This window comes from Mobula birostris, chromosome 22, assembly GCF_030028105.1.
Source record: "Mobula birostris isolate sMobBir1 chromosome 22, sMobBir1.hap1, whole genome shotgun sequence".
NCBI lineage: Eukaryota > Metazoa > Chordata > Chondrichthyes > Myliobatiformes > Myliobatidae > Mobula > Mobula birostris.
In genome coordinates, this window is record NC_092391.1 from 45808661 (window position 1) to 45833371 (window position 24711).

Genomic DNA, 24711 nt, shown 5'->3' on the forward strand with positions numbered 1-24711 from the left:
TGCTCTACTTGCTGCTAAATAAATATTGAATCATCCTTTGAAGCATTTCCAGTTAATTTGCTGATAAACTGCAATGGTGCTGGGGCTCTTAGGTTGTCCATATGGGGAATTTCAGCGTCTCTCACCTTAGTGTCTTAGTGAACTTCTGGAAAAATTTGCTCTATCGCCTCCTTGGCCAACTTGCTGTTGGCATCTTCCATTATCACGCAGTTTTTTTTTTTGTCAGAATCTCGTGTCTCTTTCTTAATTACTTGTGGTATCCAGTTATGCTTCATATTTAGACCTCACTTCACCTTCTGACACTATGTTATGTTCGTTCTTGATAAAAGACAAACGTTGTATGGGTTTAAACTAGTGAGTTCCAATGGGGTGGTTACATGTCCTAAGGGGGCATTAGGGGAAATAGAAGTCATTGGGGGGGCATTCAAGATTCTTGAGGTGGGTGGTAAGTGGCACCCTAACTTGGGGCACAAGACCTGACCGACCATTAGTACTGCAGGCACTTCCAAAACAAAGGATGAGGCACTGGAACACAGGAATAACCACAGCCCTGCAAGCGGTGAGCACTCGTGGTCACAATGCGTCTGAAACTCAGCAATCTCGTCCAACCTTACAAGCCAAACAGACACTATTGGGGATGCATAAATTAGCAACCAGAGTGAACAACAGTTCTCCCTTGGCTCGTGGTAGGGAACAAGTTCATGTAATTTAACAGTTGGTAAGTCAAGTACACCCTCTCAACTTTCTCTACAGATCAACAGAAAACAGATTGCACAATGATACATCACTGGCTGGAACCAAATGGTGAAATAGAGCCAATCAGTGAACCTGCTGACCCCGAGGATTCCTTTCGAGGTGTTCAAAACAAATTCAGCTTCGTGTGTGTGGTCCAGAACCATCTTTGGGGATTATGAGATATTATGTGATCGGTCAATCGTGCTAACTAGAGTAGTATAAAGCTGAGGACTTGGGGCCTTCCCCTCCAGAGATTCTCGATTGCACAGTAGCAGCAGCAGCAAAGCAGGCATTTCAGAAGTTTCTCCAGATGTTCCTCCGTGCTTCTCACGTCTGTCTCCATCAAATCAGGATTGTGCCAAACTGCTCTTCATTGTATTTTCATCCTCCTACCTTGTTGAAAGAGGCTTCAGTGCATGAACTACATACTCACAAAAAACAGATACTGCTTGGACATTGTTACGTATGGGGACTTAAGACTTTTGCTGTCACAGCTTGAACCAGATATTTCAACTCTTGCTAAAAACCATCAAGCTCAAGGATCACATTGATATTGAGCTGCTGTACAGCACACAGGTACTGTGTAAGCTAGGTTTAAAGACAAATGAAAATTTAAAGCAGAGTCATTTTTCTCATGTTAGCATAAGGTAGACATGTTTTACACAATGGAGGCGCCGGAAAGTATATTGTGCCTAAGAGGGGCATTGGCATGTATAAGGGTGCTTTAGGGAGGGTATTGGCAAGTATGAAAGTGCTTTAAGGGGGCATTGGGCTAAAAAAGATTGGGAAACACTGGTTTAGATGTATTAAGTCATGGCTTCTAGCTCCACACTTTAGCGCAGGCTCCCATTTCACCAGCGTCACTCTCGGTTCCCGGTGAACCGCCCACGTTACACACTGGAAACTGAAGTTCTTTATTATGGGCACAGATAATAACCACAGGATCTGGTGATACTTCTAATCCCCAGGTTTATTTAGGAACTTGTTGCTTCATGGTTCTTTATTTTAAAGTTTAAACAAAGGACTAGAGGAGATAAAGGAACAAAGAAAAAAAGAAACAAAGACGGCACTTTTGATGTGCTCGGCATCTTTATACTTCACATAAGGCAAATTCCTGAGATAAGAAGGAACCTATTAAAAGCTACACAGTCATAGCAAACATGAGGAATTCTGCAGATGCTGGAAATTCAAGCAATACACATCAAAGTTGCTGGTGAACGCAGCAGGCCAGGCAGCATCTCTAGGAAGAGGTACAGTCATAGCACATAGCACATGTGTAATATGCTAACACAGCCAATTAAAAATGTAAAGGTGACACACCATTATTTAACTGCTACACTACTTGCCTGCCAGTAGGTAGAGACAATCACCACATATTGTGAAAGATATACTTGTTTGTTAAAAATACTAATTGTGTATCAGTAAAAATTCTGATTTTAGTCTTGTAGTAATTCAAATTGTATCTTTTTATAAATCAACTGATTCCAACAATCCCCTTTTGGTTCTAAATCACACATTTAGAATGAATTACATCTGAAAATTCAGAGGCAGAGATACATTACAGACTAATCAAAAACTACTTCAGTTGTATAATATCAAAGAGTATACATGTTCTCAAAAACATTTATAGCATTATGTCATTTTTGGAGACATCAGGAACACTTAGCTGAATTTGGATTATTCTGATGATGATCGCCTTTGAACACAAAAAATGCATATTACGGTAATGCATATTAATATGAATATTATGACTTTTAATATTGAGTAACCCCAACTTCCAAGACTGTAATGAATCCAATTAAGGAAATCCCATCTATCAGTTTGATTAGTTTAACAACTTCTTTACGAATGTGGTCAGTGAAATTAGTTATGTCTGGAACTATAATACAGATAGGGTCAGATGTGTCATTTCACATAACATGTTAATCGCATTCACATAAATGTTTCCATACTCTATCATTGTTTAGCAACCTACCATTTTCCATCCAGGACCACCTCTCTCGGTCTGATTTAGCACTTCTCAAATATCTTGCATATTAGTCTGTGATACAAAGTTCAGCTTGGTTTCCATAGTTTCAGTTATCAGGTTTTCTTCTATTTCTATTTCCTTATTGCTTCCTTTCCTGCCTTTCTGCACTTTTGTCTGTGAATGTGTTTCCACGGCTTTCCATTGTGGTCATCTTGGAGTGACCTTTTACATTTCAGTACACAAACTTCTGTTGGTCATTGTATCACTTCCATAAGTTCTCTTTCTAGTTGGCCATTCTTGATTGGAGTTCCCATGGCTGTAAAAAATTCTCTTTGTCACCACGATTTTCCTAAGTCATGAATGGCTCTGAAAGCAACCGAGAGTCAGTGTAGATGTTAGCTAACCTTCCTTCTGCTAGCTTACAGGCTTCAATCAAAGCTTTCAGTTCTGCGTGTTGTGCAGAGGTATCAGAAGCTATGCTTCCTGAGAACAGCTCTTCATTTTCTGTGACAATAGCCCAAGCAGCCATCCAAATTTCTCCCTAAACGTTTGAGGAGCCATCAGTGTAAAGAATCAGATTTTGGTTCATCAAAGGCACTTCTTTATGGTAAGTTGCATCTTTTTGGCATGTTATTGATCTTGCACAGTTATAGTCATCGTAGTCTTCCATGTCCATTGACAACAGTGTAGCTGGATTCATTTACTTGCTGATTGAATGATGATATTAGAAGCAGGAACATTTGACTTGGACCTCCGAGTAGCTGTCACTGCAGGGTCAATAAAGTATACACTGAATGCAGACATCGAACGTTTGAAGTCTGATCCAGAATGATATTAGAAACAGTCATAACAGCCAGGTAGGGTGCAGGCACTGCTGTTTTTGGGGACTATTCAGTGTTGACTGCATTCCAACATAAGTGACATCACTATTAACACAGCGCACTGGGTTGGCAGAACTACCCACCAAAGATCATTGCTGTGTATAGCAGCTTTGCTTCATATTACTCTGCAGTTCTGAATTGTGCTTCTTGCTGTGGACGTACTTTTCATGCTATTCTTTCATTTGCTCAGTTAACACAGAGATTTATTCTTTAGATTTTTTTTACTGTCATACTGCATCTAACAACCTTTTTTCCTTTTCCCCAAATTGGTTAGTTGTTTACTTGTTGAGTTGTTAAATTAATTGCTTGCTTTCGTTCACATACTTGAGTTTCTAATTCAGCACGTTCATGTTTAAGTGCATGAACACTTAAACTCTGGTCCTGCAGCTCAGCTTGCTCGTGTTCTCTTCACTCTGGTAATACTGCTATGCCAGCGTCTAGCCGGTTTTCTTACCTCCTGACCACATTTTTTGAATCTTATTCCACATCTTTTCAACATCACCCATAAGCCAATTCTCAACAGATGGCATCAATAGTATATTTCCACTGGATTTTTTCATTTATCATATCAAGTTTATACACTTCATTCAAGTACGTGTTTAAACCCTCAGTTATCTGTTCTCTCACACCTGGAGATTCAACAGTTTGTTTCTCAACTTTGGCCATTGTTTTAAGTTCAATCTTAAGGAGTACTCTTCACTTTAGGTGTCAATCATAGTTAATAAACTATAGAATCATAGAGTTATAACCCAAATAGAGCTTACAACCCAATGTTTTTAAAAATAGAGCTTACAGCCAGCTGAGTCTTATCAGCCCCAAAATTATAGAGTTGCAACCTAAAATATTTAGCATGTGTTTGCCACAAATAACAAAGTAAAATATAGCTTTCTACTCACTCTTAAACTTCCTTTACATGGTGTACTGAAGCAGAATCAGACGACTTCTTTGACAAGTCGGGAATGGAGGAAGTTCTTACCTTCTGTTAGGTGTGCACTAAAATTTCCTTCTTTGTCAGGAATTTTCAAACTCTGTCTTTTCATGACTATCCTATGCCGACTATACCAAAAATGGTGGAATCTGGCGATTTTTCGATCTCCAGGTTCTTTCAGGAGTCTAAGATTGAGTGAAAATTTGTTGTTTCATGATAGTTTGTTTTAAAGTTTAAACAAAGGAACAGATATTGAGTGTATGAAAATAAGAAAAGACAAAGAAACAAGAACGAAGAGCATAGAACAAGATGGTGATTTTCCAGAGGCTGGCACTTCTATACTTGGCTAAGGCAAATTCTTGGGGTAAGGAAAGACCAATTCAAAACTATAGTGTCACAGCAGTGTGTCATGTGCTAACACGTAACCAATGAAAACTGAAAAGGTAACAAACCATTACGTAACTGCCATACCACTTTTCTTCTAGTAGACAGAGAGAAACAGCACATATTGTGAAAATATACAAGTTACAAAACTACAGATTGTGTATTAGTAAAAGCTACAATTTCAATCTTGCACTAATTCAACTAATAGCTTATTAAAAGCATAAAAACTAACAGATTCCAACAATTGCTGTGTCAATAATCACTGTTAATAGAGAGTGCCCATTATAATGAGTTAAGAGTGGGTATCTTTACTGTATGTTTGGTTAATAACTCTCTGGTAATAGTTAGTGGTCTATCCTGCATCCCTACAATGAGAGTGCAACACAAGGCTAAGATGCCCAACTGTGAGTGCACTGGAAGTTTGGGGGGGGGGGGGGGTGGTTATGGAAATTCTACTCACACATTCAGAGTGGAAGCACTTCACCCTGGATTGGAAGGGCCAGCTTCAGAAGACATAGGGACTGTGTGAGTTAGCTTGGATGCATTGATGCTGGCTGGTGATTTTGTAGGACACTGTTCAGACAGAAAATTAAAATAAGCCAGTGTCACTATAGTAACCGTAACTGTAGGCCATTGCCCATCCTGTAAGAGACATCTGCCACCCTCCACCCTGAATTTCTACACAAACACTAAAATCCTCAAATGAAAGTTCATCCTGCACTCCGACTGTAACTGTATCCCTCCGTATGTGTGATCTCCTGCCTATTTTCAAACAGCAACAGTGAGCCATATCACTCTAGTAATGTTGAGAGCCAGTCTGTATTGTTACTGTACATGGGAATAGGAGCAACACCTCATATTCTGTCTGGGAGGCCTCCAACACGACGACATGAACATCAATTTCTCTAACTCTGGTCTTCTCCCCCTTCCTTCTTCTTCAATTCCCTACTCTGGCTCCCCTCTTACCTCCTCATCCTCTCACCTCTTCCTTCCCTCTCGGTGGAGAGGCTGTGGAGAAGGGTGCAAGGGTCCATGCCCCAGTTTGACCCCAGCAGCTGAGATAGAGAGGACTCTCTGATCTATGGGCCATTCCCAGGAAAGGTATCAAGTGCTGCTGGAAGATCATCAACTCAGTGAAAGATGCCCTTTGTTCTGCCTGAAACTTGTTGGTCTTCCAGCACATCAACATGTCTATAGAGGAGTGTTGTTGAATGGCACATTCCAGGCTGCAGCAGTACATGCTGAGAGATGTCCTAAAGCTTGGTGTGGCCAAAGCAAAGGCACTGTAGGGAAGGACAACAGTCTGAAATTCTTCCACTACAGTACCTGGAAGGGCTGAGTCAACTGGGGAAGACGCTCAAATATTGAAATGGTCTATCACCCTGCAGGGAGAACATACAGGTGAGGTAGGGTTTGTTTTGCCTGTAGGGCTGGACATCGTAACTTGTAGGCTGGGAGGTGTGAAGTTTGTAATTTAGGTTTTGTTTCATTGGGTGTGAGTGTGTAAGAGTGAGGGAGAGAGATGGAGAGAGTAAAGTTTTTCAGTGTGTTGGGGGCACTGAGCACATTCAGAGTGGGGGATGGTACGTTCTGGGAGTGGAAACATAAATGGGAGAGGTTGTGGATGTTCAGTGTGTAACAGGCTGGAAGAAGTGGGAGATTGTGTCTTTAGGGGTAAGGAATTTTGGGGAGGGGTATTTGGATTTGGCTGTGAGTTTGGAGTTATGCAGAAGGTGAATTTTCAGGGCAATAAATTAATTAGGTAATGGTAAATTGGGAAGTCCATGTTGGTGGGGTGAGTGGGTGTTAGAGGTGAGGGATGGAGTCAACTTGGTGAGTGAATTGAATTGGCTTTGTGCGTTGTGAAATGTGAGTGGGGGGAGGTCAGTGAGATGTAGGGTGATATAGTGCATTCAATATTTCTGTAATATTTGATTAAGTGTTCGTTTACTTAATGCATTATAGGTTCACAGCAGGTCGGGCAGCATCCGTAGAAACGATCAGTCAACGTTTTGGGCCAGAACATTGACTGATCGTTTCCACGGCTGCTGCCCGACCTGCTGAGTTCCTCCAGCGTGTTGTGAGTGTTGCTTTGACCCAGCATCTGCAGAGTATTTTGTGTATGCATTATGGGTTACGTTTTAGAAGAAAGTGAATGCCATACATCATTACGCCACTTCATCATATGTAAGCACTTCACTAAAAAAGAAAGACTAAGTAGACAAATATCCCAACTAACACACACAAAATGCTGGGAGATCTCAGCAGGCCAGGCAGCATCTATTGAAAAGAATAAACAGTCGACGTGGCGCGATGAGACCCTTCATTAAGACACCTGCCCTGTTTTTTCATTAGTTTCTGAAGTTACAAAGGATAACGGGTGGAACTTCGTGAATTGGAATGGGGTGAGTGGTAGAAATCCCGTACCCCACTCTCCAGTGTCTCCAGGGGCCTCACCCCCATCGTATGGCTGGACGCCATCGGGCGGGAGAAACGTCTGAACCGGATGTGAAGTCAGCGGTTCACCCTTCCCGGAAGTGATTCTACGGTTGACCTCCCGGGGAAGAGAGCGGTGACGGCACTTAGGTGAGAGGAATGGAGGGCGGTGCCCTGTCAGAACGCGAGGTGGGAGAGGTGACCGGGTAACCCGTGGTCAGAAGCATTCCAGTTAGTGATGGTTTGCGAGCTGAGGCGGAATCTGCCCTGGTGGGTGTCGCAGCCTCCTTCGGGACTGGGACCTCCTGGCGGGCGGATCCTGAGCTGTGCGGCCAATCTGCGAGGAACCATGGACTCTTCCCACACTTAATCTGTGTGCCGGCTCCCTGACGCACCCACCTCTTCTCAGAGCCCGCCTGTGAGCCGGCTCGCAGATACCCCGGAATATTCAGTCTTTTTGCCCCTTCAAATTATCAATCCACGGGCTGCGAAACATTAGTGGGTGCCCTCAGCCGGCAAATTCAACATTCAAGGATTTTATATCCTCTATGTGTCCAACTTGCCCCTTTGTTCAAAATAATGGTCGTGCATCTTTTCATTTTTGAAATGTATGGTGTAAGAAGTCGTGTTTGTCGGAGTCTATTACCATCCTCATCAGTGATTATATTACCAAGTTTTGCAATTTATCCCGATTTTCTCATGCTGAAGCCATTAATGAATACTTCCTGATATTAACCTTTTGAGAAGAGTAAACTCTTTCTATCTGCAAATCAGCTATTCGGCTCGGCTGCTTGTCTCTTAGCCACCTACAGATACCTGATTGTTACTACGCCTTTCTCAGAATGGTTTTGCTAACACGCAGTGTAATATGGGACCGTGTTGCTCCTGGAAATCAATTTGAACAGTGGTTATGCTGTTCGCATCAAATTCTCTTTTACTTGGTGAAAAAGTAAAATCAAGTTTAGCAAATGTTTTCTTTAACAAATCTCTGTCCTCTTTTAATGATTGCTGTAACTTCCGAGTGACCGTTTTCCCCCCACTTTGGCTTAGATTGCACAGTGCGGGACAGGGGTTCATTTTTTTGTTTCTGGGTTCTTGGCTCCTTTATTGAATTTGCAGTAGCAGTTGCAACCCTCGAGCTTCCTGGCGCTGTCCCTATTTTTAAGGAGGTTTGGAAGAGCTGACAGAACACCCCTATCTTCACACATTAGCAACCTAAGTGTATCTGATCTGAGCTCTGTGACCTTTGTACATTCAGCTCTCAACTTTTCAACTATATACCTATTCTTTATCTGATATTTTTTCTTACCCAGCTCACTAACATGTCCTTTATAGACATATTGCTCTTTTTTTACACATGCAAATTACTCATTTAGTAACTCAGCCATGCTCTGCTCTCTCCAACACCTTCCATTTGGTCACAAGCTATCTTCAGCCTTCCTTTAGCCACCCCATTGGCCATTATGTTTGTTACAGAATTTTGCATTTCCTTTTATAGTAAGCGTTAAAGCCATTTTCACTGTTTCTTCCTCTCCTATTTCCTTTTCGGAACGTCCACTTATTCTCTGTATTCGTCTGGATTTTCTTGTTTTAGGACTAATACTTAAGAATAGTTTTAGCGAAGTAAATTTGATAGTAATGGGTAAGCTCTACAGGATTTGCAGATAGTTTTCACTTCCTTCCCACATTCACTTCCATGGTCTGTTTTATGCAGAATGAAGTGAATACACTGTTCCAGTGTTCTTGTTTAAATTAAACAGGCCTTGTCTGGCAGACCTGAATCTGGTTCAGGACTGGAGTCTGAGGATCCAACCCGATTCACTCTAGATCCCTGATAAAGCTACGATAATTAGTACGAAACTTAGAAGTCTTTAATGCTTGATTCATTGAAATAGGGAGTACGATGCAAATAGCTCCATTGTTTATTAAAGTTGGTTTATTATTGTCACATATACTCGGGTTCAGTGAAAAGCTTGTCTTGCATACAAGTCAGTTCATTACAATGAGGTAAAATAACAGATGCAGAATAAAGGCTGATTTATACTTGTGCGTCAAATCGATGCCGTAGGTACAAAATACTCTGCAGATGCTGGGGTCAAAGCAACACTCACAACACGCTGGAGGAACTCAGCAGGTCAGGCAGCATCCGTGGAGAAGCTGCCTGATTTGCTGAGTTCCTCCAGCGTGTTGTGAGTGATGCCGTAGGTATGGTGTAGCTGCGAACCCTACGCAGTGCCTACACGGATCCCTACGCTATAGCCTGACGCACACCTCTCCCAAAATGTAACTATGTGTCGTGGCATCGCAGACTGCAACAACTGTGATTGGTTTACTTGGTAGCATTGCATTTCCTCCTACGCTGCAATAGCTTCCCATTGGGCAACTGAAGGGCAGGGAAGGAACTCTGGCTGCAATGCTTTCCATAAAGCTTTGCAGACCTCCGAAATTATGGAGGACACATTTCGCTTTTACGAAAAAAGACACTCGCTTTAAATTTGTTTACCCCGAGAAAGACTACCATGACCATGAAGCCTTGCACGGGCAGGTGTGTGCGAATTGCAGAGTGACGCGGACACACCAACGCAGAAGTATAAATGCTCACAATGGCGTAGCCCACTTGTGTAGGTTATAGCGTAAGCTGGTACGCGCAAGTATAAATCAGCCTTAAGGTGGAACAACTAATGAGAAAGTGCAGTGCAGGTAAACAATAAGGTGCAAGATCATAAGGATGTAGGTTATGAGGTCAAGAGTTCATTTTATCATCCTACAGAATAATCTTAAAAAAGCAGGGTAGAAACTGACCTTAAGATTGGTGGCATGTGCTTTCAGGCTTTTGTATCTTGTGTCCTATGGAAGAGAGGAGAAGAGATAATGTCTGGGGGGAGGGTGCAGTCTTTGATGATTTGCAGTTTCTTGTGGTCACGGACAGAGCAGTTGGCATAGCAAGTCGTTTTACATCCAGATAGCATGTTTTCTTTGGTGCCTCTATAAAAATTGGTAAGGGTGGACAGGCATGTGCAAAATAGCCTCCTGAGGAAGTAGAGGCATTGATGAGACTTGGCCACAATGTCCTTGATCCCTAGATAATTATTATACTCCACAAATGTAGAGCCCTGTGGAACCTAGTAACAGCATTCTAGACACAAAACTCTGTCAACCACCACCCTCTGTTTCCTGCCTCTGAGTCAACTTTGGATTCAAATTGTCACATTCTTTGGGATCATTTTTACATTATTAATTAGCCTGCCTTGTGAAGCGTTATCAAAAGCATTGCCAAAATCCACACAGGCTATTTCAAATACACTGGCTTTATTGACCATGGTGTTACCTCCAGGAGATAATCATTAATCAAGGCATGACATTTGTTTTAATAAACCCAAGCTGATTGCTCTTGGTTAATCTGTGCTGTTCTCAATTAAGGTTAAAAACAACCCTTCGAATTGATCCCAATAATTTGTCCACTTTTTAAGTAACTAGGTTTTTTAGCCTATAATTTATTCCTCCTTCTCCTTTTGAACACTCTTCCAACTTTAACAGGCCTCCAATACTCCAGGCACCATTCCTGTAGCCAGAGAGGCTTGAAAAATGTCAGAGCCTCTGCAATTTACTGCTTCTATTAGCTTTATTTGGACCTCGTTATTTATCTGCTTTCAAAGATGTTCTCTCTTCCTATATTTATTCCATTAGGTACTTAACACTTGTCTCCGTAATTGAATATCCAGAATTACTTTCTTCGGTCATGTAAACTGCTGTAAATCATTTATTAAAAACCATTTTTACATGCTCTGTCTTCAGATGTGTGTTACCCTTATGGTCTCAAGCAACTCCTGTTCTTTCTCTAATTATGCTCTTTATGTACATCTTTGAATTTTTTCTGATTTCACTTGCCAGCTTTATTTTTCCTTGCCCTCCGTGTTTTTCCTATTAATCTAATTTCATAGCTACACTTTTTTATCCATCCAAGCTTTCTGCTGCAGGAAGCTCTCACTGTCTCTAAGAAGCTTCCCTTTTTATTTATCCTCTATGTAGTTTTTCATCCCTAGGACCCTAGATTTGGCAGTCCAGTCTCTTTTTCTGGGACCATGTTAACATTGATAACCATGAATCTCCATGTGTCTTATTTAACTTTAGTTCATTGTTTCCAGTCCACTTGCAATATTACTTTAACCTTATGAATTTTGCCTTACTCCAATTTAAAAACTTTACTGTTTTATTCTCCTTTAGTTATGATTGCAGCCATAAAAATGCTCTCTCTCAGTCAGTCCACATGCCCTAAAATTACATATTTATTGGATTTTCTGTGGACTGGCTAAGAGTTTTCTTATGACTGAAGGCTGGATAAGTGGCAGTTCTCTCTCAGTCCTGCTCCCTTGACCTGGAACATCTGCTGGTCAAATGTCACCTGTCTCTCTGCCAAGGGATCTCACTCTCATCCTGGTAGCAGTGTACATTTCACCCATGGCAGATGTTAAGCTTGCACTGGGGGATCTGAGCACTGTGATCAGCACCCTGATTCCTTCCTGACCATCACAGGGACTTCAACCAGGGTAGCTTGAAGAAACGTCTGACAACTACCACCAACATGTCACCTGTGGAACTAGAGGAGCCAAAAAAAATCCAGATTTTGAAGGCGGAGCTTAGGAGAGTTGATGGTGCCGAACGGCGACTCCTTTGCTTGCGTCTTCGGAAACAGCTCACCTTTGAGTACATCTACACTGAGTGTTGTAGGAAAGCAGCATCACTCACCACCCAGGTCATGTTTTCATCTCGCTGCTGCCGTCAGGAAGAAGGTACAGGAGTCTCAGGACTCACACCACCAGGCTCAGAAAAACTGATTACCCCTCAACCATCAGGCTACTGAACCAAAGGAGAATAACTTCACTCAACTTCACTTGTCTTATCACTGAACTGTTCCCACAACATAACGGACTCACTTTCAAGGACTCTTCATCTCGTGCTATCGGATATGTAATGCTTATTTGTTATTATTTTTTAATTGCACAGTTTGTTGCCTTTTGCATATTGGCTGTCTGCCCAGTTGATGCGGTCTTTCATTGATTCCATTATGGTTTTTGGATTTTTTGAGAAATTAAATCTCAGGATTGTATGTGGTGATATATATGTATTTTGATACATATGTGGTATGGTTGCATTCCATTACTTTCTACATGGCAAAACCTAAGAGCATGTTTCACTCCCTGAAGGTGCTCTATGCAGGGAAGAATAATATCACAGCTGGGCAATTCGTACAGCATCTGGCAACCTTGTGATCTCTGTCTCAGAGGCCGATGTCAGAATATCCTTCAAGAGGTTGAACCCTCACAGGACATCAGGCTCCAACGGTGTACGTAGCAGGGTACTGAAAATATGTGCCGACCATCTGGCTGGAGTGTTCAAGGACATCTTGCACCTCTCACTACTGTAGATTGAGATTTCCACTTCCTTCAAAAGTACTGTACATCAGTCATACTGGTGCCCAAGAAGAACAAGGCGACTATCACCTAGTAGTAATGTATGAAATGCTTTAAGAGGTTGGTTATGGCTAGAATTAACCCCTGCCTGAGCAAGGACCTGGATCCACTGTAAATGGCCTATCACCACATCATGTCTACAGCAGATATAATCTCACCGGCTCTTCATTTGGTGTCGGAGCACCCAGACAACAGCGATACTAATGTCAGGCTGCAAATGGATCCTCAAATTACTTATTGGGAGACCACAGTCAGTGTAGATTGGTAATAACATCTCCTTGCTTACAATCAACACAGATGCACCCCAAGCATGCATGCTTAACCCACTGCTTATGACTTTGTGGCTAGGTACAGCTCAGACACTACTTACAAATTCACTTTGATGACACCATTATTGTTGGCAGAATATCAGAAGGCAACAAGGAGACCTACAGAAGTGAGATAGATTGATTGGTGTCACAAATACAACCTCACAGTATCATTGAGACTAAAGAATTGATTTTGAATTTCAGGAAGAGGAAGTCAGAGGAGCAGACACCAGTTTACATTGAGCGCTCAGCAGTGGAAAAGGGAGCAGCTTCAAGTTCCTGGGCATCAGCATCCCAGAGGATCCATTCTGAATTCCCTGCATTGATCATCACAAAGGAAACACACCAGCAGCTCTTCATTAGCAGCTTGAGGAGATTTGGTATATCGGCAAAGACTGGCAAATGTTTACAGATATACAGCGGAGAGCATTCTGACTGGTTGCGTCACTGGTATGGAGGTGCCAGGTTAGTTGTTGACTCAGCCAGCACCATCACGGACATGAGCCTCTTCACCTTCGAGAACATCTTCAAGAGGTCATGCCTCAAGAAGGCATCCAGCAAACACCTCACCTCATTACTACCATCGAGGAGGAAGTACAGGAGCCTAAAAACCAATATTCAATGTTTAAGCAACAGTTGCTTCCCCTCCGCCATCAAATTTATGAACAGTCCATAAACACTACTTTTCTATTCCTCTTTTGTTTGCTTGCTCATTTATTGATTGATTGATTCCAACTTATAGTAATGTTTATGTCTTTTTATTTTACTGCTGTTGCAAAACAACACTTTTCATAACAATATGTCAGTGATAATAAATATGATTTTGATTCTGGGGGCACAATTAGTATGGATGCTGCACACTTGATTAGTGAGGAGTTGATAAGCAGAACCAGATAAGAGAGGATGATGAACAGCTGTTGGGGGAGGTGGGGGGTTAAGATAGGAGGGCAAAGTTTGGCAAGTGAAGGAAATATGAGAGAGGAGAGGGGGTCCATCAATCAAAAATAGCACAGAACTGTGACTCTAGCTTTATTTTTGTCTACTGATTTGTGGCACCTGCTGTTTTGTTGCAGGATTTTGTTGACCTGAATTTGAAGCGGCAGCCCAATGATGAATGACAAGTATGCCGGTACTTGTGCAGGTACTCTGTGTGATGGCGTGTCTGTGGAATGTCAGTGGTGGGAAGGATGTATTGCAAGTGACTACATGGAGTTAAATGTCCCCCCCCCCCCACCACCGTTGTTCAAATTTACCTGTTTATACCTCTCTTTTCAGTGTGGTTTTTATACTGTGGGTTATGAGTGACTTTTGCTCATTACTTGTGGGCGCACAGAAAGGTGCCATTTGGCCCGTCAGGTTCATGCCAGCTTCCAACAGAGTAATACCATCAGTCTTTTTCCTTCTTGCATTTCTGTGTATCCTATAATTAAGTCTCCTCCACCCTCTCACTCTGCCCCCCCCATGCCTCCCCTCTCTCCCATCTCTCCACCCTCTCACCCCCTCCCCCTCAAATAGTTGACATATAACATAAAAAGAATCGGACCCAACATAGATCCATGTAGAACACCACAGGTCACCGGCAGCCAACCAGAAAAGGCTTCATTTATTCCTGCCTATCAGCCAATGCGTTATCCATGCTAGAATCTTTCCTGTAATACCATGGGCTCAGCTTGTTAAGCAGCCTCATGTGTGGCACCTTGTCATAAGTCTTCTGAAAATCGAAGTACACGACACCAACCAATTCTCCTTTGTCTATCCTGCTTGATATTTCTTCATAGAATTCCAACAGGTTTGTCAGGCAAGATTTTTCCTTGAGGAAACCATGTTGACTGTGGCCTATTTTATCATGTTCCTTCAAGAGTCTCTAGCATCTTCCTAACTACTGAGATCAGACAAACTGGCCTATGGTTTCCTTTCTTTTGCCTCTCTCCCTTCTTGAAGAGTGGAGTTTCATTTGCAATTTTCTAGTCTTCTGGAACCATTCCAGAATCTAGTGATTCTTGAAAGATCATTACAATGCCTCCTCAATCTCTTCAGCTACCTCTTTCAGACCCCTGGGGTGTACACAATCTGGTCCAGGTGACTTATCTACCTTCAGACCTTTTTTAGTTTCCCAAGAACCTTCTCCCTAGTTATGGTAACTTCACACACTTCATGACCCCTGACACCTAGAACTTCCACCATACTGCTAGTGTTTTCCACCGTGAAAATTGATGCAAGATACATCCACCATTTTGTTGTCCCCCCATTACTATCTCTCCGGCATCATTTTCCAGCGGTCCAATATCCACTCTTGCCTCTGTTTACACTTTATGTATCTGAAGAAACTTTTGGTAGCCTCTTTAGTATTACTGGCTAGTTTACTTTTGAATTCCAGCAATACCTTCTTAATGATGCTTTTAGTTGCCTTCTGTTGGTTTTTAAGAGCTTCCAATCCTGTAACTTCCCAGTAATTTTTGCTGTATTATATGTCCTTTCTTTGGCTTTTATGTTGACTTTGACTTCTCTTTTTAGCCACGATTGTATCATCTTTCTTTTAGATGTTACGTAACCGGCAACAATGAATATCAATCGAGACAGGTTATATAAAAACAACCAAACATTTATTAAACACAGATAAACAATAAAAAACAAATGAAAACCTTAACCAGAAGTTAACCGCTATGCAGCCGTTCAACAAATTGTCACTTGGCACTGGTTCTTAAAGCGTTAAATGCGAAAACAGTTCTTAAGCGATAATGTCAGATATAGTTCTTAAAGTGGGTAATTTGAAAGTCCAACAGGTTTATACGTTCAATTGAGAGAGACTTCTCTGGCAACTCTTGCTTTTGGCAAGAGTTATCTTCGATGCAGGTCACTACTCCTTCAACGAAGACTCAACAAGGTCGATCCTTTGTTAAACTGCCGAACCATCCGACTCCTCTCAATCCTTTGGTCCTGTACTTTGATAAAGTCTTCACTCCCCCTTCTACTGCTGGAATAAGGTACATCAGCACGTCTAGCAAAAACTTCCAGTCCAGAAATATTGTACCTTGCAATAGAACACAACGCTCCATTTTAAAAATGAAACTGTGTCATAAAAACAAATACGCAACAGAAATGGAGACACAGCACGTTCTACCTGGAAATCTAAAAACTAAAAACTAACTGCATCATCGGGGGTCTACCCTTATATACCCATGTGCACATGTCATCACGTGACCTCACATTGGCGGGAAAATTACATCAGGTGACCTCCAAAAGACCATTACATCATTCTCACAAAAAAAAATCACAGATCTCTTTGAGGCATGTAACACCTCCCTCTGAAAAAAATTTTTGGTCTTTTAAAGAACAAAATTTTAACAATTAACAATTTACAAAAAAAAAATACAAAGGTATAAAATTTACAAAATACACAATATATACACTCTTATCATTCAACATTACAAACTAATGTACAGTTGGAGTGTTACAAATGTTAAAATACCACTCCATAAAAAAAATCAAATTTTCATTGTACATTTAACATCTAGACAATCAGTGATCACATTATCTTTACCCTTAATATGAGTGATCAAAATACTGTACTCCTGTAACATTGGACTCCAATTTAATAATCTTCTATTTTTGTTTTTCATCTTACTCAAAAACACTAACAGATTGTGATCGGTATAAACTGTGAGTGGTTTATGAGTAGTACCAACATATACCTCAAAATGTTGTGAAGCCAAAACAAGAGATAACAATTCTTTTTCTATTGTTGAATAATTTCTTTGATGGGCATTAAATTTCTTAGAAAAATAAGCTACCGGACGATCAACTTCATCACCATCATCTCTTTGAAGTAACACTATAGCTGCAGCTTCATCACTAGCATCTACAACTGACAAAAATGGTTTTTCGAAGTCAGGAGACTTAAGTACAGGTTGACTACATATTATAGTTTTCAATTTATCAAATGTCTCCTGACAAGACTCTGTCCAAACAAACTTTTCATTTCTCTTCAAGAGATTAGTTAATGGAAGAGCAATGTTTGCAAAATCCTTACAAAATCTTCTGTAATATCCTACCATACCCAAGAATCTTCTGAGAGATTTTCTACCAGTTGGAGTGGGTACTTCTAAAATTGCCTGAACTTTTGCTTGCACAGATGCTAATTTTCCCTGACCCACAACATAAACAAGGTAAGTCACTGTGGCATGACCAAATTCACTTTTAGCTAAGTTAATAGTTAAGTTAGTTTTTGAAAGTCTCTCAAATAGTTTCTCCACCGCAGTAATATGTGCTTTCCACGTATTATTTCCTGTAACTAAATCATCAATATAAGCATCTGTATCTTTTAATCCCTGAATCACACTATTAATCATCCTCTGAAAAGTACCTGGTGCATTCTTCCCAAATGGAAGAACATTATATCATATAACCCAGATGGGGTTACAAATGCTGAAATCTCTCTACCTCTATCCGTCAATGGAACACACCAATAACCTTTTAACAAATCAATTTTTGTAAGGAATTTGGCCTGTCTAACATTATCCACACAATCATCTACCCTAGGGATTGGATATGCCTCAGTTTTTGTCACAGCTTTCACCTTTCTGTAATCCGTACAAAACCTAATACTATGGTCTGGCTTAGGCACCATAACACATGGTGAACTCCAATTCGAATTAGAATGTCTAATAATATCATTCTCTAACATATACTTAATTTCTTGTTCAGCAAGTTCACATTTTTCCCTGTTTGTTCGGTACGGATGTTGTTTTATGGGTTTTGCATCTCCAACATCTACATCATGCGTAGCTACGGTGGTTCTTCTAGAGGCGTCTAGAAATAAATCTCTGTATTTAAAAATTAACTGTTTCATCTGCTCTCTCTGCTCTGGCTGTAAATGAGCTAATTTTTCATCAATATTTTCCAGAATTTTTGAATTTGGTAACCTAGCAGAAATAATATTGGGTTTAAAATGAGTTTCAGATGAATCCTCCATTAAGTTTTTATCAAGATCAGACTCATTACTGACCACAACAGTCATAGTAGCAGCTTCTGTCTCATAATACAGTTTTATCATATTTATATGACACAGTTGTGTTGTCTTTCTCCGATCTGGGGTTTTTACCACATAATCTACATTATTTACCGTAGATTTAATCTCATAAGGACCATGAAATTTGGCTTGTAATGGATTCGTTTGCACTGGGAAAAGAACCAACACCTTATCTCCAGGCTTAAATGACCTCATCCGAGCTTCCTTATCATACCAAGTCTTCATCTTCTCTTGAGCTAATTTTAAATTTTCCTTGGCCAAGCTACAAGCTTTATACAACCTTTCTTTAAATTTTAAAACATAATCTAGCAAATTGGCATGTACTTCTTTATTAATCCACTGTTCCTTCAACAAGGCCAAAGGTCCTTGAACTGTATGTCCAAGCACAAGTTCAAAAGGACTAAAACCTAATGATTCCTGTACTGCCTCCCTTACTACAAAAAGTAGTAAATGTATACCTTCATCCCAGTCCTTTTCATTTTCCACACATTATGTCCTAACCATAGTTGTTAGTGTGGAATGAAATCTCTCCAAGGCTCCTTGTGATTCTGGATGATAGGCTGAGGAAATAATCTGTTTTGCTCCCAGTTTATAAACTATCTGCTGAAACAACCCAGACATAAAACTACTACCTTGATCTGATTGTATTTCTTTAGGCAACCCAAAATAAGTAAAGAATTTTATAAGCACCTTTGTCACAGTTTTGGCTGTTATATTCCTAAGAGGTACTCCCTCTGGAAACCTAGGTGCTGTGCACATAATAGTTAATAAATATTGATGACCAGTTTTAGTTTTTGGCGAAGGACCTACACAGTCTACAATGATTTTTGAGAATGGCTCACTGAATACTGGAATTGGTTGCAGTGGGGCCACTGGAGTAACCTGATTAGGTTTACCCACAATTTGACACGTATGATGCCACATCTTGTCTTGAACTAGACCAATAAAAATGTTTAGAAACTTTGTTCATAGTTTTCTTTACACCTAAATGACCACCCAAAGGAATACGATGAGCCATAGTTAAAATCTCATTTCGGTAAATTTTAGGAACTACTACCTGATGATTAACTTCCCATTCCTCACTAGCAGGAATTGTAGGCGATCTCCACTTTCTCATTAATACCTCCTTTTCAAAATAATCTCCTTCTGGCACTTTTTCAATTTCACTATCTGGAAGAGCTTGTTCTTTTAATTTAACTATCTCAGGATCTCTACCCTGCTCTGCTATCATCTCCTTCCGAGATAAAGACAAATCTTCCTGGTCAGACTTACCACCAAAATCCTGATCAAATAATGCAGGTAAGAAAATTTCTGATACATCCTCAAAATTCGAATCTTGATTTGAACGGTCGTGGGTAACAACCTCATCCTTTACTTCAGTCTTTTTAGCCATGGCTCTTGTTACAATACAGGAAGAACCTGTGTTAGAATCCCTCTGTGGTTCCTCAGAATTTGAATTTATTGTCAAATGTACTTCAGGAAAAACTTGTCCACCTGCTAAATCATTCCCTAACAAAAGAGAAACATCATTCACAGGTAAACGGGACCGTAGTCCTACTTAAACAACCCCTGTAACTAATCCTGACCTTAAATTTACTCTATGTAAATGTACTGGCATAAGGGCACTCCCAACTCCTCTTATATAATTTACCTCACCAATGTCAGACTCATCACTAAACTTTAGCACACTGTCTAATATTAGTGATAGGGAAGCTCCAGTATCTCCATAAGTATTCTTATTAGTACTGAATTGGATCCTTCTTTCAAGGATACAAATCCTTCTGTTATAAAAGTTTCATATCCCTTCTTAACTTGGTCAAACTTTGACACATCTTCATTAGTATTTTCTGAACCCTGTGGCTTTACAGGTTTTTCAATATGCTGCGCACAAGCATCTGGAACTACTTCTTTCTCTTTCCTTTTCAATCGAAAGCAATTAGCTACTACATGTCCAGGTTTCTTACAATAATTACAAATAATACCAAAATGTCTTTCCTTCACATGTCTCCCTTCATCCTTACTTTTCTTACTAAGTTCAGGTTTAATTTCTGGTTTATCTTGACTCTCTGTGCTATTTTCCTTTTGAAAATCTTAACTGGAGAAAATTTATTCTTGTGAATTAAAACATACTCATCAGCTAATTCAGCAATCTCCTGCAATGTAGCAGTGTCCTGTTCATTTAAGTATGTTCTCGCTTCAACAGGAATGCTTCTTTTAAATTCCTCCTGCAAAATCAACTCTTTTTATTTATTATACTCCCCATTCACATTTTTAGAGGAAACCCATCTCTCAAAACACACAGATTTCTCATAGGTAAATTCCACATAAGTTTTTCCCACTGATTTCTTCAAGTTTCTGAATCTTTCTTTATACGCTTCCGGAACCATCTCACATGTCTTTAGTATATGCTGCTTAACAATATCATAAATTAGTGCTTGATCAGCATTTAAAGCTGTATAAACTTGTTGTGCCTTGCCTTTAATTACACTTTGTAACATCACTGGCCATTGGTCTTTTGGCCACTTTAAACTCAGAGCAACGGTTTTGAAATGCTGGAAATATTTGTCCACTTCAGCTTCATTAAATGGAGGAGCCAAAATAACCTCACGACTAGCAATAAACTGTTTCGTAGAACCAGAAGACTGATTCCCGGACTTTAATTTCTGCATCTCTAGCTCAAATTTCCTCTGGTTTTCAGCTTCTCTTTCTGCAAATTCCCTTTTTTTATGGGCCTCTCTCTCTTCAAATTCCCTTATTTTAATAGCCTCCCTAGCCTCGAATTCCTTCTGTTTACTTACAGCTTCTAACCGACTCTTTTCCAAATCAGCTTCTAATTGCTTTAACTTTATTTGTTCTAGATGTAACTGCATTTCCAGATTACTCATTGGAAACTTACCTAACACTTCCTCATCAAATAATTTCAAATTAATGTAATGCTCGGCGATTTTTCTTTGTTTGGAGGCCTTGGTGGAATTCTTTGTAATTCCTTTAATATCCAACTTACTAGCAATCTCCAATACCTCAGGTTTTCACGCATTCTCTGAAGACCCCGAGTCATGTGTGTCCATAAACCCGACAATATCCATTGTTGCCGAATAATACTCACACCAATCAAACCGAAAAAATCTGGGTGTATCCCCTTTCCAAATCAAAATGGCAATTTCCAGCACTTAAACTCAAAATCGGAACATCCCGGCCGAGCCCCCACAGATTATGTTATGTAACCGGCAACAATGAATATCAATCAAGACAGGTTATATTAAAATAACCAAACATTTATTAATCACGGATAAACAATAAAAAACAAATGAAAACCTTAACCAGAAGTTAACCGCTATGCAGCCGTTCAACAAATCGTCACTCGGCACTGGTCTTTAAAGCGTTAAATGCAAAAACAGTTCTTAAAGCGATAAAGTCAGATATAGTTCTTAAAATGGGTAATTCGAAAGTCCAACAGATTTATATGTTCAATTTGGAGAGACTTCTCTGGAGAAGGCTTTCTTCATAGATGCGACTTTCCTGCTGGTTCTGTCCACAGGATTCACGATGCAGTAACTAAACAGTTTAAAACAACTGACCTTAATTTCTTTTAGAGAGAGCAAACCTTTGAATGAACTCTTTTCCTTTTGGCAAGAGTTATCTTCGATGCAGGCCGCTACTCCTTCAACAAAGACTCAATACGGTCGATCCTTTGTTAAGCTGCCGAACGATACCGACTCCTCTCAATCCTTCGGTCCTGTACTTCGATAAAGTCTTCACTCCCCCTTCTACTGCTGGAATAAGGTACATCAGCACATCTGGCAAAAATTTCCAGTCCAGAAATATTGTACCTTGCAATAGAATGCAACACTCCGTTTTAAAAATGAAACTGCGTCATAAAAACAAATACGCAACAGAAACGGAGACACAGCACGTTCTAGCTGGAAATCTAAAAACTAACTGCGTCATGGGGGATCTACCCTTATATACCCGTGTGCACATGTCATCACGTGACCTCACATCGAGGGAAAATTACATCAGGTGATCTCCAAAAGACCATTACATCATTCTCACAAAAAAAAATCACAGATCTCCTTGAGGCATGTAACATAGAATACTTCTTCCTCTTTGGGATGTATATATCCTGTGCCTTTTGAATTGCTTCCAGCAATTCCAGCCATTGCTGATGTGCGATAATCCCTGTCAGTATTCTTTTCCAGGCAATTCTGGCCATCTCCTCTCTCATGCCTCTGTAATTCCCTGATTCATCTGACTTTAACTTCTCCTTCTCAAATTTCAGGGTGAATTCAATCGTACTATGATCACATGCTCCTGAGAGTTCTTTTACCTAGTTCTAAACAATTCTGGTTCATTGTACAACACCCAATTCAGAATAGCTGATCCCCTAGTGGATTCAACCACAAGCTGTTCTAAAAAGCTATCTTGTAGGCACTCTAGAAAATTCCACCTCCTGGAGTCCAGCACCAACTTGACTTTTCCCAATCTACTTGCATATTGAAATCCTACATGACGATTGTAACAGTGCCCTTTAGCATGCATTTTCTATCTCTCATTGTACTTTGTAGACTAGGGGTCGCCAACCCGTCGATCGTATTCGATCGGTCGATCTTTGAGACTTTCCCAGTAGATCCCGAAAAAATCAAAAATAAATACACAAATACTGTTGTAATCTGAGCATTATAAAAATAAGTAATACTAATTAGGATAATGGTAATATAGCAATACTTTTGCTACAAAGCTGTTTGTAAAGAGAGATTGTTTCCGGGTTGCGGGGTTTTAGTTCCGTTCTTTCTGCCCAGTGCGCATGTGTATAGCACCCCCGCCATGAACTGCATTTTCAGCGCAGCATGTGCTGCATCAAAGTGATCAATTAAATTAGATTCGCAGTGGTCCCCAACCACCGGGCCGCGAAGAATGCAGCGGTACAGCGGTAGTCGGAATGCACCCAGCACATCTTTAAGAAAAAAACTGAAATAAGCAAGCTAATTAATTAGGTGCCGCCCGGCATGTAAATATCGGCCCAGATCAGAGGCGATTGCTGATTGCGTCGCCTCTGATCTGGGCCGACATTTACGTGCCGGGTGGCACCTAATTAATTAGCTTGTTTATTTTGGCTTTTTTTCTTGAAGATGTGCTGGGTGCGTTCTGGCCACCGCTGTACCGCTGCATTCTTCGCGGCCCGGAGGTTAGGGACCACTGGGTAAGAGTACAGACTGTCGCAAACATCAATATACGGCACTCGCTCATGATATCCTGGTAGCATGGCGGAGACTCCACAAAAGAAGGCGAAAACGTACAATTTCCATCCAGAATGGGAAGAGGAATTTCTATTTACCTTGGTGAAAGACAAGTGTGTATGCATGTTGTGCCACCAAACACAAGCACTGACTAAAAGAGGGAATCTGGAGCGGCACCACAACACCAACCACCAGAAATTTAAAGACACCTACCCCCCAAAGAGCGCAATTCGTGCCAGGAAAGTTGAGCTGAAATCAGGGTTGAAGGGCCAACAACCATTTTTCACAAAACATGCTACTCAAAATAAGACTGCTATTGAAGCATCATTTCGTGTAAGTCACCTTCTGGCTAAACACAAGAAGGCTTTTACAGATGGCAATTTATTTAAGGAAGCAATGGCCATTACCGCAGAGACTGTTTTTAATGACTTTAAAAACAAAAATGACATCACAACCGCAATACATAATATACCGCTTGACCCTGCAACAGTGACAAGGAGGGTAGAGTCACTGTCAGAGGACGTGGATATTCTTCACTACAATTCGATGAATCCCTGGATGTAATGCAAACAGCTCAGCTTGTTGTATTTGTCAGAATGGCTTTCCAGGATTTTACAACAAAAGAGGACTTCCCCACTCTTTTGCAATTAAAGGAGAGAATGAGAGGTGAGGACATTTACAATGAGTTTAAAAAATATGTCTGTGAAAATGACAACCCCACTCATAAACTGGTAGCAATTACTACTGATAAGGCCCCAGCACTGCGCAGTGTGTGCGTTGGTTTTATAGCACTAAAAGTCAGTGCCTACTTTGGGTCAACTTGTGTATGTGAAATTGCATTTTTACAGATGAAAAATTATTAAATCTAGGTACAGGAGCTGCCTTACTGACAGACACATCACAGACTGTCTCAGACTGGCTGTCTGTAGTTATGAGCCAAATTTCAGGGAACTAGCAATAAGTATTCAGCCCCAGTCATCACACTGAGTGCAATCGTTAATTTTTATTCATTTATTTTTCATGTTGAAATAAAATTAAATAATGAAACTTAGAATTAACGATGTGAAGTATTGTAATATTCTTAAAGAAAGATATGCTAGTTACAGTGTTTTCTTGTTTGAATTAATTTGAAAGTTTGACAAAAGTATTTTGTGTAATTCAAATACAATTAGCCCAAATAAAAGGCCTCAAATTGGCAGTACAATCTGAGCTGTTTTTTCTCTAAACGATTTAGTAGGTAGATCTTGCCTTTCACTAAGGTCGAGGTAGGGGATCTTGGGCTTAAAAAGGTTGGTGACCACTATTGTAGACCATATCCTTACTACTGTTTGGG

The 24711-nt window shown here is 40.4% G+C and overlaps 1 protein-coding gene across 9 annotated transcripts in view; it reads left to right on the forward strand.

The window, feature by feature from the left end:
* The first annotated feature begins 7436 nt into the window (after positions 1 to 7436).
* Positions 7437 to 24711, forward strand: part of exd3 (exonuclease 3'-5' domain containing 3) — a 177197-nt gene continuing 159922 nt past the window's right edge. For 3 of the 9 annotated variants that reach the window (XM_072240622.1, XM_072240625.1, XM_072240617.1), the window contains exon 1: positions 23320 to 24044. In XM_072240622.1, the coding sequence (XP_072096723.1) occupies positions 23942 to 24044 (103 nt within the window). In that variant the 5' untranslated portion in view covers positions 23320 to 23941. Of the gene's footprint in view, positions 7484 to 13316; positions 13578 to 14185; positions 14254 to 17102; positions 17279 to 20480; positions 21925 to 23319; positions 24045 to 24711 lie in introns of those variants that run through there. The other 6 variants (XM_072240619.1, XM_072240618.1, XM_072240621.1 and 3 more) reach the window with 6 other exon arrangements.